The sequence below is a fragment of the Vanessa tameamea genome, chromosome 5, assembly GCF_037043105.1.
Source record: "Vanessa tameamea isolate UH-Manoa-2023 chromosome 5, ilVanTame1 primary haplotype, whole genome shotgun sequence".
Lineage (NCBI taxonomy): Eukaryota > Metazoa > Arthropoda > Insecta > Lepidoptera > Nymphalidae > Vanessa > Vanessa tameamea.
The window spans coordinates 12,532,658-12,547,466 of record NC_087313.1 but is presented as its reverse complement, the minus strand read 5'-3'; the positions used below and the strand labels follow the sequence as shown (position 1 = coordinate 12,547,466).

Below are 14,809 nucleotides of genomic sequence, written 5' to 3'. Positions count from 1 at the left end.
CTACTGGTGACAGGAAATGAATCCAGCAACCAGGAATATTGACTAATGCACGTATTGCACGTATGCACTTGATTTATGCACGTAATTATATTGAGTCGAATCAAGTTACTGACGTACATCTCAGTAAACTTATTGTTTGCGTCAGATTTTAAAACATTGGAAAGTAATTAGGTAGTTTCGTCTTTTATTCATCATGACAGATGTATTCGGTAATGCAAGGATTTCAGAAAAATTATGAATAATGTCCACAAAAATATTTGTTTGTAAAATTTGTTCCAAGTTCGTTTGCTACGGAAATTTTGTTATATATACTAATGACGTGTTCCGAGTATCTAGGTATTGAGGGCGGATTTGTTCCCATGTGAAGATTCTCAGGTCTTGCGATGGAACAGTTAGGTCTGTGGCCTAACCGTTTCTTGGACTACTTGGTGAGACGGATCTATTACATGTGACTCTGAACGAAATAGTTTATTAGTCAATTAGATTTGCTAGTTGTTTAATATGCAACATCCCTTATTGCTTAAATAATGTAATGAGACTAATACGTTCCGATTTGGACCTACAATTGTAACGGTCTCATGATTATTGTATCAAATGTTCCAATAAGTTTCGTTACCTATGTCCTTAAAATTACTAAGGTGAGTGCAATCGGTGTCGGTATAAGTTCAGCAACTAGTTGCGTCCTGGAGTTATTTTGGAAAACAAATGTTGAAAAGTGGCTGAAGGGGATGAGCTATTGTAATGTTATGCTACTTTGATCCTCTTAATGTTATAATTACTGTTATCTAAGTTTAAGAGCTTTTTCTAACTGAATCATTTAATTGTTTTGTTTGCGCTAGCCTAGCTTTGTGCGAGTTTCGATCTTTTGATATAGCAACTTATTATTATTCCCTACCTAAACTTTAAGATATATTAAAGGCATATGTAAAGTAATGAATATACCTACATCTTGTTATTATTATTCAATACATCTTTCCTATTAAGATTAATAATATTCTTGTTATTGATACATACTACAGGTACGTGTAAGATGTATTAATTGTTAGCACGTGATTATCCAGTCATATTGTATTTGCCTCACTTCAATAAAACACACAATACAAATGCACATGAGTAACACTATTGTCATCACGTGACATTATCTAATTTGTGTGATTTAAAACGTCTACAGTTCTCTTATTAATAATTATTAAGTCATCATACCTAGACGTATGTGAACAAATAACTAATAATGATAAAATGGCATATGTACAGTAGAATAAAATGGCATAAGTACAGTTTTGTATTGCAGAACTAAATTATGGGAATATTACAAAGTTATAGAGATGGATATTTCATTGGGTTCAAGAGAACAAGTTGTAGTAATAACATCACTAGACGTAAGATTATTATCAGATGGGGCGACACATACAATGCAGGTTAATACTCCTGTATGCGACACACGTGTAAATATCACATGAACTAGTTAAATGTTAATGTACTCTAAACGAAGATGGACATCCAGATCGTTTATTTATTGCTTTTTTGTATGCCAATCATATTTTAGCTTCTGTGAACCAAAAGATGCACTAATTATACCTTTATGGATTGATTGTGACTTTTAAAACTATTAACGACATATCAATCTTTAGAATAAACATCTACGGATCTTTCAACAATATTGTCCGCACGTGCTGTCAATTGTGCACGTGGATTCGTTTCGCTAGTAAAATGTAATGAAAAATGTCCGAAACATTAAATACGTAACATGAGTCAACCAATTACCATTGCTTAAAAGAGATGCATTGAAAATTTGGCGAGTACAGCAAACAAAACAAAAAAAAACTCAATAGGATTAAACAAAAAATAATTTACATAACGTTTAATATAAGTGTTGACCAATCACAAAACCTAATTTTGACAAACTTTGAAAATAATACTTCGTTATTTGATAAAAGTTTCTTCTGCAGAGAACTGCCACCGAAAATGTATTAACAGAAAAATCCTATAATTTATCTACCCAATCTGAGTTTTGAATTCTGATCTCGGGTCTCAAAAGTATGAAAACTTGCCCATTCGCTGCAACTCCAACGTTATTATAACCCTTCATGTAAAACGTTCCAAAATCAATGTAATTTAGTCAAAATGCAACATCATTATATCGTCTGCATTTCAATCGAGTGTTTACTGTGGCGTGTGTCGTGATTCACCTGATTTAACGCGGCATCCATTTTAATCGATCTGAGAGGCAGAGTATGCGCAAAAACGTGCAGACTATGTGATTCTAATACAAAATCGTTGAAGACGTTGACTTGACTGTCTAAGCAGGAGGAAGAAAAAACGTCTAATAAATTATTAATAAGAAAAATAGTCTATAAGTAGAATTCATCATTATAAAACACTATCAGAGACCATTAGTTGTGGTAATTTTAATCGCCGAACAAATTTTGATTATTGGAATATCTTAACGAGTATAGAATTCTAAGTGATAGTTAACTATAAGTTTTAATATCTTCCAATAATAATATAGTATTTAAATAAGCTGTTCTCGTAGAAGTCGCAAACGAAATTACAAGTAATAAAGGAGAAACAAGTATCACAGATGCCAGACATGGCAGTGGCGTCACCACGACGTGCTCGCAACGAGCAACTTTCTGTTAACTAAGAAACAACATGTCGAATGGCTTACGTAAAGTTAGTCTATAAATAGATCGACTAGTGTAATTCCAATGATTTATAAGATTTAAAAAAAGCAACACCATTTTTTTTAACTAATTAACTAAACACAATATTATTAATTCAAGTTTTTAATTTCATCAATATCTAACCATGTAATGTGATTTCTAATTGATAGAGAATTACGAAAATCTTTATATATTTCGTTCTGGCATTTATCATATGGAAATAAATTGAAAGAATTAAATATTAATCAAGAATCAAGTAAACCTTGAGTAACTTACTATTGCTTTTTTCAAAATAAAAGTGTAGATAATTCTTGGATTGATTAGTTCTTATAAAATTATTGCGTATTAAACATTAAGAAATATCTTACATGATTTCCTAAATCAAAGTATCTAATCTGATAAAAAAAATCACAGTCATTTTACGTTCAATATTTCATTATTAATATTTTGTTGTTATAATATATATAATTTTATCTACATTGACGAAATAAAATGTATATTGCGAAATTGTATAAAATATTGTGAAACGTTCAGTGTCTCAAATATGCAGTTTTCGCATATCGTGTGCAAAGGCTCTATTAATTGAGCTGTCGAATAATCGTAAAAGTTATTCAAATTTGACTCATAATTGAATTGTTTTAAAGGTGTAAATGTATTAAAATAAATAATTATATTTGTACAAGGCAGCTACCACAAAAACAGTGACGGATATAGAATAGGTTTTTTGGACAGAAAACTTGTTTATCCACCAAAGGGCGTTCAACAAATTACGCCGTACACTTTTTGCCAATATTAGTTTAGTTAAATTGAGATTAATAACATTTATTTGTACGTGTGAATTTTTTATACATTTTATTTTTAGAATTATACTATTTCTCCAAAGTTGGTCGTTTACAAGTAATTTCTTGAAGCAATAGGTATTACAGTTTAAACCCATTGTTTCACAAATTTATTAGAACTAACTTTATCATATAATAAGTCGTTCAAATTTACAGTAAGAGTTAGTTTATTGAAAGTAAAACCTCTCACAGTCGTCGCTCCAACTCCACGTGCTATAAAAAATAAACAAAATTTGCAATCAACTACTATAACAATAAAGTTATATTTTCACGTTGATAAAAAAACGATAAAAGTTGCGTTTATGTAATATCATCATTGTATACTCGAAATAAAAATAATATAAATAAGTCATATTTTTCTAAACATTGCCTTTGATTTACAGCAAACTCTTCAAGTCTGCTATGCGGGCGCACCAAAGAGGTGGAGGTGGGCGGGAACGTCGGCGCAGGAGCAGCGCTTGCTCTCACATTACTGCGCCCCCCATCGTCCACCTCGACTAGTCCTTGTCAATTACGTCTGACTGCACCAGATGCTGCGGCCTTCACAGTTCGTCTTATTGATGTTAAGGTAAGATTCGCTATTATTTTATGACGCACCCTATCATTTCAACCATCCATCATTTATATAACATCCAAAAATTATGCAGTTATGACATTATTGTCAAAATATCAGATTGTTAAAAATCTGTTAAGACAAATTGCATGGATATTGTTTATTTACATTACATATATATGCTTTAAGGAATCCACAAACTATAAATGATGATCATGTAATTATATACTAGTAGTTTCTAACGAACGAGTGCTTGCTACTCAATCTTGGACACAATTGAATGAATGGCTCATTATAATGCGGTATTATGCCAAGTAGGTGAAGGCGGACAGGAACACTCATTTCCATGCAATGAAACACTGCTTAACAACGTTAATTTATATAAATTCCTAAAGATAATATTTTAAGGAGATAAAAAATACACGAAGAGGGTCTAGAATCACCAAATAAAAATTTAAAACTGGTTTGTTAGAAAACGAAAAATGAAGGTGCGGTCATTTCCAATATTTGGACAAACGGAGCTTGATATTTGTGTTAGGTAAATGGCGTTCATGTTTAAAAATAACTTTTTGCTTTATACTTGCTATAGGTATTAATGTTGTCTTATAAATTAAATACAATCAAAAACATCGATGGCTTTAATTTTATTATTCATCTTCTGAAAACGATAAAATTGATAACCATGAACCAAAACTTAAGACTGCACGAATGTATGAATCACATACCGAGAAAAATCGATTTCTTTTATTAATTACGGTCGTATAACGGTTACGAAGATTTAAAGATTAAAAACTATATAAATCGTCAGCGTTACGACATAAATGTAAATGCGAAGGACTTTAAAATTACGCCCATTCACCAACTTACATCTTTTTTTAATTTTGTATTTGTAAATTCTCATGAGAAAGTCTGTACATGTATTTTGTTTAATGTCCTTATAATTATAAACTTGTTTGTTTTTTACTATAGAAAAAATAACGAGTAATCTTATAAAATGCCATATTGGTTTTCCGTAATCTTCTGCAAAGGTTATAGGCTAAGTGGCTTTACGATAATCCTATTGGAGCATATTAGAGGTAATTTCCCGCAATAGAAGCCGCAAGAAGCATCAGACACTATTATGTAATGACAAATGATCCTAAACGTATCCAGAGCGGTCTTAATTCTTTATTATAAATATAAAAGTCTTATTGAGGAGTATTTAAAAAATATAAAAAAATGCTGTAAGAAACAGAACGTTCGAATGTCAATAAATCTTTTGTTTCGTGCGATGCTAATATCGCGGTATTTGCATAAACCATTTGTGGACAGAACGCGCTTTGTCGCAACCAGGAAGTCACATTAAAATCACATAGCGTTCACAATGAGAAAATAACTGGGGCCATAACACTTTGAACTGTGTTCATATGATGCTCATCTTTATTCGCCGCGCTCGATTTAGGTGATCTCGTATGTGAAATGGTTTATTTTATGACACGATTTCAGTATTCGCAATAATAAAATGGCAAAACACTTTTGTATTGTGGAATGACGTGTTGCTTATTTAAGTACGTTATAAAATGAAAAATGTTTATTTGACAAAGAACATCTTCAACTAAATTAAATTACTCCTTAACTGCTAGGATTAACTAGCAATTAATTATTGATTTAGTTCTTAACAATATGATTTGAGTTGTCGCTCGGTTTTTACATGAATTTTTACACTTATTTTTTATATTTGATCAGCCTTTAGTTGCTATTTGTTTTGACGCTCGTTTGTTTGCTTAACATGCAACTGTATCGAGAGACATGTATCATCTTTTAATCAGAAAGTACGAATATTAAATCGTTCATAAAACTATACTTATTTATTTAATTTATTCTTTCTTCATTGGTTGGTTGTGTCCAAGCGTTTTCCAAAGACGAAAATTAAAGTTCTTGAGCAGCATTTGTTATAATAACGAGCCATCTGGTAATATATATTTGGTAATTTTTTGCAATACTAACTTTCTCATTTTATTTTATTATTTTCTCATCAATTTTCTTGATAAAGTCATGAATGATTTCACTTAAGTACGTAAGTGAATTTAAAAATACTCGTCTTTGTATCTGTCGTATTTGCTAAGCAAAGCAAGCTGTACTTTCTTTGAATTCACGGAAAGCTACCAGCAGGAAGCCAATGACGTGTTAAAAATCGCCTAACTTTAAATACCAAATATTTAATGTGAAATTTAAGTTATCAAAAAGTTTTCTTTCATCGTTCTTCAATATAAATAAATATTGAATAACATCACATACATTACTCTGATCCCAATGTAAGCAGCTAAAACGCTTGTTATGGCAAATCAGAAGTAACGACGGTACCACAAAAACCCAGACCCAAGACAACATAGAAAACTAATGAACTTTTTCTACATCGACTTGGCCGGGAATCCAACTCGGGACCTCGGAGTGGTGTACCCATGAAAACCGGTGTACACACTACTCGACCACGGAGGTCGTCGATATATATAGAAAAAGCTTTGAGATTCGGGTCATTAGTTGATTAGTAGTAGAATACTTATGTACATTCTACTACTAATCATAATAAGTTAAAAGGTATTATATGTACATGTAGTTGTTTGGAAGGTAGAAGGTTAATAGACGTTATTGAACTCAAACGGACTCCATATGCACACGTCTTTGGATACACGAGCCGCATACTATATTGAAATAAGTCATTCATCAATTCAATTCACTATATAATTCAGCCAAATAAAATTACTATATGTAAAATTTTAACCATACAAAAGTAGTATTATATATGACAAGAACTCTCAAATACGGTCTAAGTTTATATGATAAACGGAGGTTCTATTAAGAAGTATAATATTGTAGGGAATGTTTGATAAATAACTCGTCTAAGGCTACAGTCGTCACATGTTCAACCATGCTTAGATTCTCAAGCCATCAGGTGCTCTTACGTACTATATGAGCAATGCAATTGAATATTTTTGTAATTGCGTCTTCTAAAGAACTTTAATTATATCTTGACGCGTGAGTCATAGTAACATTTTCTTAGGATCTATATATAGATTTAACATATAAATTAAAAACAGTTGGTAAGAAATTAGAAATTAACTGTATAAAAAATGAATGTATTTAAAACGAAATGCGTTTTAAACTAAAAGAAACACCTGTCAGTGCTGTCATAAGGCAGGTGCAAAAAAAACAAATTACATGTATTAAAAAAAATAGAGATCGAAGTAATACATTAGGTATTAAAAACTAGTACAAGACAAAACGGTCGATGTCTCATGGTCTAGGATTAAAAAGCCAATGACCCCGCGTTATCGTTAGGGAGCGTTCAGTCTCAACTATTAGGTTAAGACGTGAACATAGATCAAATGTTAATGAAACTATTGTTGATAAGACGATCTATTAATAGCTTGGGAATAACTTTAGTTATTAATAATTAAGCAAATTAAAACTAATTACGCAAATGTTTTTACGATTAAGTGACATTAAATTAATCACGTAAACAAAATGTCAGAATAAGCGTCCGGGTGCGAGCAGTGTTCTGGAGATTTCCCCTCCACCAAAAAATATTTCTTAAAAGACCTACCGTCTAAGACTTGGACATCATCGACGAGGCCAACGAGCTCAACGCGGCGCCCAGGTTTTTGCATCCTCTGCACGTGTCTGGTATGCCTAACTTCTCTCGTCGCCGTAAGCGTCGCCGGGAGTAGGGGGTTCTCTGTACCCCGGGAACCCCCTAAGCTTCGAGGCTCGCAAGCGAACCCGTGATGTCTCCCTAAGATACGGAGTGGGTACCGCTGTTTATTTTTAGTCGGTACTCCGGTGTGCTGGGGCGCACCAGCGTTCGAGACAAAGGAGTCCTACTTCATTGTCAAGCCTACCTTGTAAGTCTAGTGACTTATTAAGGCTGCAGTTCATTAGCAAGCAATGTAAGGCAGTTTATAAATGGGCTTTGTGTGGTGGTTATGTAATGCTATTGATACCCGATATCTCCGGACGTGTTCGATCGATGAGAGAAAGGGAATTCACCTGCGCTCGTGCATTGTCTTTGGAATGATACTCCTTGCAAATAATATTGTTAGATATTTTCATTATTATTCTTGATGTTATGCTTGACTTAATCTAAATCCACCAACACGGAGGGTGGAAAAACACTTTTATAACTAAAAGTGAACTAGAGAAATATCATTGTTACTTTTTATTCTTATATTTCCTTTGAACAATATATTTAATATTTCTTCATAATTATGAAATAATGAATAACTGCTACCCCTCTTTTGATCGTAGGTTAATCTTATCTAATAATTTATACTGTAATAAATATTCTATAAAAAATCAAAATACACCAAAATGCGTTGAACGATTTCAATTAAACTTAGAAACTAGTAAAAAAAAACTTCGTTTAAGTGCAACAAAACTATTGAATTTAATATCAGTAACTACATTAAGTAATTATTACAAATGAGTTAAGATAATTGACCGTTGAATGTTTCAACGTGACAAAGTAAAGAAATAATAATCTTTGATACTTTATTACGTTATGTGTTTAAATAAACAGAGAATAGATATTTATGTAACATAATTTGTAATGATGAATAACATATTGTTTTAGAAAACAGTTAAGATACTTTAATTGAATAATCACTCTAATACGTTGTAAAATTTACGTTCAGTTTAATCGTTTAACTAAATTTAAACAGCAAAAATTCAAACTAATAAAATGCGTGGGTTTCTCTTTAGGATTAGGCAAGTCCTCTTTGTCACTTTGATCATACACGAAGACCCTCAAAGTGAGTACTCTTGATATGAGCGTACCACGATTGTATGATAAATAAAAAACGCTCGAATCAATCTCTTCCTTTAAAGATTAAAAAAATTCTATACAATTATACCTTGCAGCTAAAAGTTAGGACATTTCAACTTAACCAATCACCTCTTAGAACATTTTAGCTAATTTCCGAGTAGGCATTTTAATCAGTCGTTCAGTCAACATAATCTAATAAGCTTTATTTAACTAAATGATAAATAATAATTGGTAATTCTGGTGCTATTCACCGAAGACACACGCAACGTCCTTTGAAAGGTTAACTCGGTGTAGTTTTTCAATTTTATTAAATATCTACAACGCCGAAAGGTCAATGGCTACTTTCAGTACTAGTGAATGAATATAAACGAACCTTAGATTTACGTATTCCATGCGATTTGCTAATAGCTCATCGTACTTAACGGTAGATGGAATTAAAGTTAATAATTTTAAGCACTTTGACATATCTATAGTAATATAATAAATGCGGAAGAAGCTCTGTCCGTCTGTCTGTTGCCCTTTCACGGCCAAACTACCGAACCGAATTTGATTGATGAAAATTGCTATGAAGAAAACTTCAACTAATTTTATTTCTAACACCTGACGACCAAACCCTAAAACGCGGGGCGATAATGAGTATTATATATATATATATATAATATAGATAATTGTATACAATTATAAATTCATAATAAGCGACCTTAATAGCAACAATTTTCTTTTAATTTAAAGCAAACAATATTATTATTTTTAATAAAGTCTATTAACAGATATTTTATTTATTTATTGTTTATTGAACACTAATACTTAAAACTTAACTTAACATTTGCATTAAACAAGTTACATGTGGAGCAGGCACAGGCATTGTAATGTCGTTAGACATAACATACATATATTTATTTAAACTGACTCTATTTAATTAATTCGTAATGTTTTTATACCATACTTTAATATGCATCTAGGATATTTAAATTACAATCTACAATTTACATATTTAGCGGTAATTATTACAAAATTAATAGCATTTTAACGTATCTGTTTTCCGCTTTCGTTTTTGCTCTGGTAAGGAATAAAGAGAGGATACTGTTACGTGACGTTGCTTAAATCTAAAGCAACTTTAATTATAAAATGGCGCTGTAAGAAATATTATCCATTCCTTACATCGCCAATGCGCCACCAACCTTGGGAACTAAGATGTTATGTCCCTTGTGCCTGTAGTTACACTGGCTTACTCACTCTTCAATAGAAACTAAACAATACTGGGTCCTGCTGTTTGGCGGTAGAATATCTGATGTGATACCACCCAGACGGGTTAGCACAAAGCCCTACCACCAAATAAAAATAATTACGTTTAACCTTATTTTAAATTAGTTTATTTTCATTGCGAACGGATGCTTACTTTTAATTTAACTCAATAATTTAAAATAACGACTCCAATGTCCTTCTAAGAGTTTACTTCGATGTATGTAGTATATTAATACTGTGATATAATTCATGGTGCTTTTAAACTTTGGAATCATTTCTGGGTCACACACACGTCCTTTTAATGTCCGCCTCGAAGCGCTGAAATATAACCTTAGAGTATAATTCGAAGGGGTCACCTATTAACCTTGTGCTAATTATTCGTCCTTAGATTAAATATTTAAAATGGAATGATACTTTTGTGGTAATGTCATAAACTAAACTTTGGTCAAAAAATGGTGGAATCGACACAAACACGTTTCGTTTCTTCACATACATTTTTTTTATTTAAAGATCGTTATATTCCAGAATGTCTAATTCGTTCGCAGGAAACAATTAACTGATATCCACTATAGATAATATTTTAAATGATCGTAATTTAAATTTTAGTTCGTAAAATGGAAAAAAGTAATAAGTATTCAGTTGTTATAAAACTACTTGAAATTATCTTAATCAAGGTTGAAAACATTATGCTAATACTAAACGCCATTTATAATTATATTAATTCTTTAAGCGTTATTTATATTTATACAAGTAGAATAACCAGCTTTTCAGTGTATTCGAAAGAAAATCTTTATCTATCCAAATAGCTTGTTGAATATATCTCGTATTGTTAAGTGTCTCTTGAAGTTAAGTGTACTAATTAGCGTTGTCACGCTATTCTATCTAACAGTCCGTATTTTTTTATAATTATAACACGATGAACTTATAAAATTTCCGCCTTAACGTGATTATCAGTCACACGGCTGGTGCTATCGTTATCAAATACTGAATCCTTAAAAGTACAACGTATGGCTTCTTTGGTATAATGAATTATGTTGTAGCAAGATACTTATAATGTTAAAGTTACATTACATTAGCAGCCTGTAAATTTCCCACTGCTGGGCTAAGGCCTAATCTCCCTTTGCTGGGCTAACTTAACCTTCTCCTCAAAGGGAGGCCCCCTTTGAGGAGAAGGTTTGGAGCATATTCCAGCACGCTGCTCCAATGCGGGTTGGTGGAATACACATGTGGCAGAACTTCATTGAAATTAGACACATGCAGGTTTCCTCACGATGTTTTCCTTCACCGCCGAGCACGAGATGAATTATACTTATATATATATATAAACACAAATTAAGCACATGAAAATTCAGTGGTGCCTCCCTGGGTTTGAACCCGAAATCACTAATCACTGGGCCATCACGGCTAATGTTAAAGTATTGCAGTTATAATATTATGTTCGAGGATATGCTATGATATATGATTATGCTCTGATAAATTTTGTTGACATGATCTGTAATAAGAATGATAATTCCTCTCGGTGGAATCTACTTTCCGAATCGGCGGAAGTTTTACATTTAATTCAACGCTGTTACATGATGATTCAAAAATGCTTCATGCATTATATTAAATAAAGTTTTTTTTCATTTTCATTTAATTCCGTAACGTACTTCTTAATAATTTGTCATTACAAAGACATTTTTTTAGTTTACGTTTTCGGTCTTACACGTTTGCAGTCAGGGTCAAGTGTTCTGACAACGTGTATACTAAATTTCATGATGATAAGCTTGAGTTAGTTTAGTTTATGCGCAAAAGCGAAGTAAAATAAAATAAAAAAATGGCATATACATATATTATACTAGTTGTCGCCAGCGGGTTCGCTCGCGTTTTAGAGGTTAATCGTCAGATGTTAGGCATATAAAGGTGGCCGTGTAATGGATTCCAAGCTTGCTGTAAATTCATTTCAGTGATTTGGCCGTAAAAGAGCAAGAGACAGACAGACAGAGTTACTTTCGCATTTATAATACATTATATACTAGATCGGATTAGTTAAGAGTTTTTATTGACTCAAAAATCTAGCTTGATACCAAAAACCTTAGACTTGAGAAGAACAAATACTATTCATTTTCCTTAGCACGATATTTCGTGTCGTTACATCATATTTTTCGTCCTTTAATATATTTTCAATTCTTGATTAATTTCGACATATAATCATAACCCAGTAAAAAATGTGGAAGAACTCCTTCGTTGCTTAGTTATGAAACGTGACATAAAATTACAAGGTTTCAAGCCACAAGAAGTTACCCTTTCCAATTACAATCATGGTTGATACATAACACCGTCGGATCAAAGGAAACTTTGTCGGAAAATTCTTCGCAATGCGGTCGGTGTCATGTTGCCTTGTTATCAGAGTATCTTATGTAATTAATATGCAATTGCTTTTGTAGAATTACATCGGTTTTGTTATATAACTTTAGATTTAAAAATCGAACATATTCGTAAGATTTTTTTTTGTATTTTCTCGATTTCGTAAATAAAGCCAATTTACAAATTACAATTTTATAGCGCCAGTGCTTTTCGCTGTTAGATTATTGATTGGATAATCATTATCATAGTTTATCCTGTATGAAATTAATCAGTTAAAATATTTCGCAATATACGAATACCGTATCTATCTTTCTCAAATGTTCAGAGATTTATATATACAAAAATTCCACTAGTCGTCGTATATGGCCAAGTTTTAAAGCGTAGGTTGTCATAGTTACTATGACCAAACAAAGCAAATCACGCTTTGGAACGGCAGTGATTATCTGTTACCAGGTGCTGAGACTTTGTGTTCGTTATTTTATGATCTAAATCAAGGCCACGGAATAATAAATCAAGGAACGTAAAGTACCTTCTCGGAGATTATATTAATTTAACGCTTTCATGGAATTGAGTTGAACACATATTTTGTTAACTTTAATAAATGCCAATATGTTTAATTTTGTAATACCTAACAATAGAGTCCTAGTTGGCTCGGTAGTAAATTGATATCACAGCCTAATAATAACAAGGGATATTATAAGCCCATCTGTGAACAACAGGGATATGAATGATAACCATTATTTGGTCATTTTTTCATCCTTTGGTAAGTCATCCACTATGGAGTGTTTGTATTGTTACCGCTGTGGTTTCGGACAACAGAATTGTTTGAAGCGTTCGACGTTGATTTTTAAAGTTCATAATATTAGTGCCATGGAACTAAATGTCATAAAAATTCCAATGTTAAGTATCATCGTTATATCAAGCTGTATTTGTACTGCGGAACTCGTCGTATAATATCTTGATCTTGTCATGGGTAGCGATATCAAAACTAACTCAATTTTAACAAAGTTAGAGTACTAATTTTGTTGTTGAATCATAACCCTAAGATTGATTTTCAAGAAAAACAATATAATACGAACACGTTCTAGACTTAATCAAATACCGCATATGTACTTTTTTGTAGTACTTTGATATATTCATGATTAACTCAGTTACATATAATATTTATACATAAAAATGAGATAATTGTACAGTTTTCTTAGACGTACCAGGCTTCACTTTGTTATATTACTAAGAAATATAAAAAAAATATATGTACATATGAATTAGTATATCCTATTTATATATACACAGGAAAACATCAAGAAAATCAATATTAAAAGGAATAATGAGTTTAGAATAATTGTATTTATTTTAATTGTTCTTAGTATCAGTATTACTAGTGTTTTCTTAATTTATGTGGGTTATAAAAATTACTTTATGATACCTATCCCTCATATTTACCTCCTACTCAAACATATGAGTTTCAATATTCGCAGATCGAGAACATGCAATTAAAGGATAGGTATTTGGCAGTTTATCAATGCATATAAAATTACGAAAAAAAAAAAAAAATTCAAATCGTCCTTCGACTCTATTTTGTTTAACATGGAATTATAAAAACTACTGTAGTCATCACGAAATGTCTAGAAGTTTAAAGCGACTCGAAATTGAATGTATAATTAAAATGGTCCTAACGACAAATTTTACTTTTAAATATGCAACTAGGTTAAACAATAATAAAATCAATCATAATAATAAAATGAGATTAGGTGCAGATAAAATTGTTTGTAAACGTGTCCGTAATACAACCGGCTAAACAGTTTAACCTACATAAATTAAATATTCAAACTTTGCTTTTTTATAATATTAACGAAGACTATACGAGATAAGTCCTCATCGAAATAATATATTGCTTCATGAAATTCGTCGTATCTTAGCAGAATTTAAATAATAATAGTTAAATTAAATTAAAGAAGTCTTAGAGAAACCTAAATTTTCCACAGTTCATTTTTAATTTATCACTTGAAATATATTTCAAGTACATAATGCCGATTTATCTCATATTCAACATGTCCACATTGTTATTAAGAATAATGTTTAAAAGTGCTACTATTTGATTTTGCGGTTTTTCCAATATGCATAAGTCATTAGAGAAATCATTCTATTAATTTAAATTATATACAAGTTAAATGAACTAAATCTTAGTAAACTTGAATTTAAGACCACGCAACTAAAGGAAATGAGTATTCTACGAATCGATGATACAAAAACTAACATTGATCGAGCTGAAACGTTTTAGATCTAAAATTGGATATCAACAGCGAAGAGGCTAAGGAGGCTGCATAACTTGAAGGAGACTTGCCACACTAGTTCTGAGGTC

At 31.7% G+C, this 14,809-nt stretch overlaps 1 protein-coding gene across 1 annotated transcript in view; it reads left to right on the top strand.

Moving 5' to 3' along the window:
* LOC113404441 (uncharacterized) overlaps positions 1–14,809 on the top strand; it is a 47,207-nt gene that overhangs the window by 5,501 nt on the left and 26,897 nt on the right. Inside the window, exon 2 of the mRNA XM_026645324.2 lies at positions 3,886–4,070. Coding sequence (XP_026501109.1) covers positions 3,886–4,070 — 185 coding nt within the window. The remainder of the gene's footprint in view (positions 1–3,885; positions 4,071–14,809) is intronic.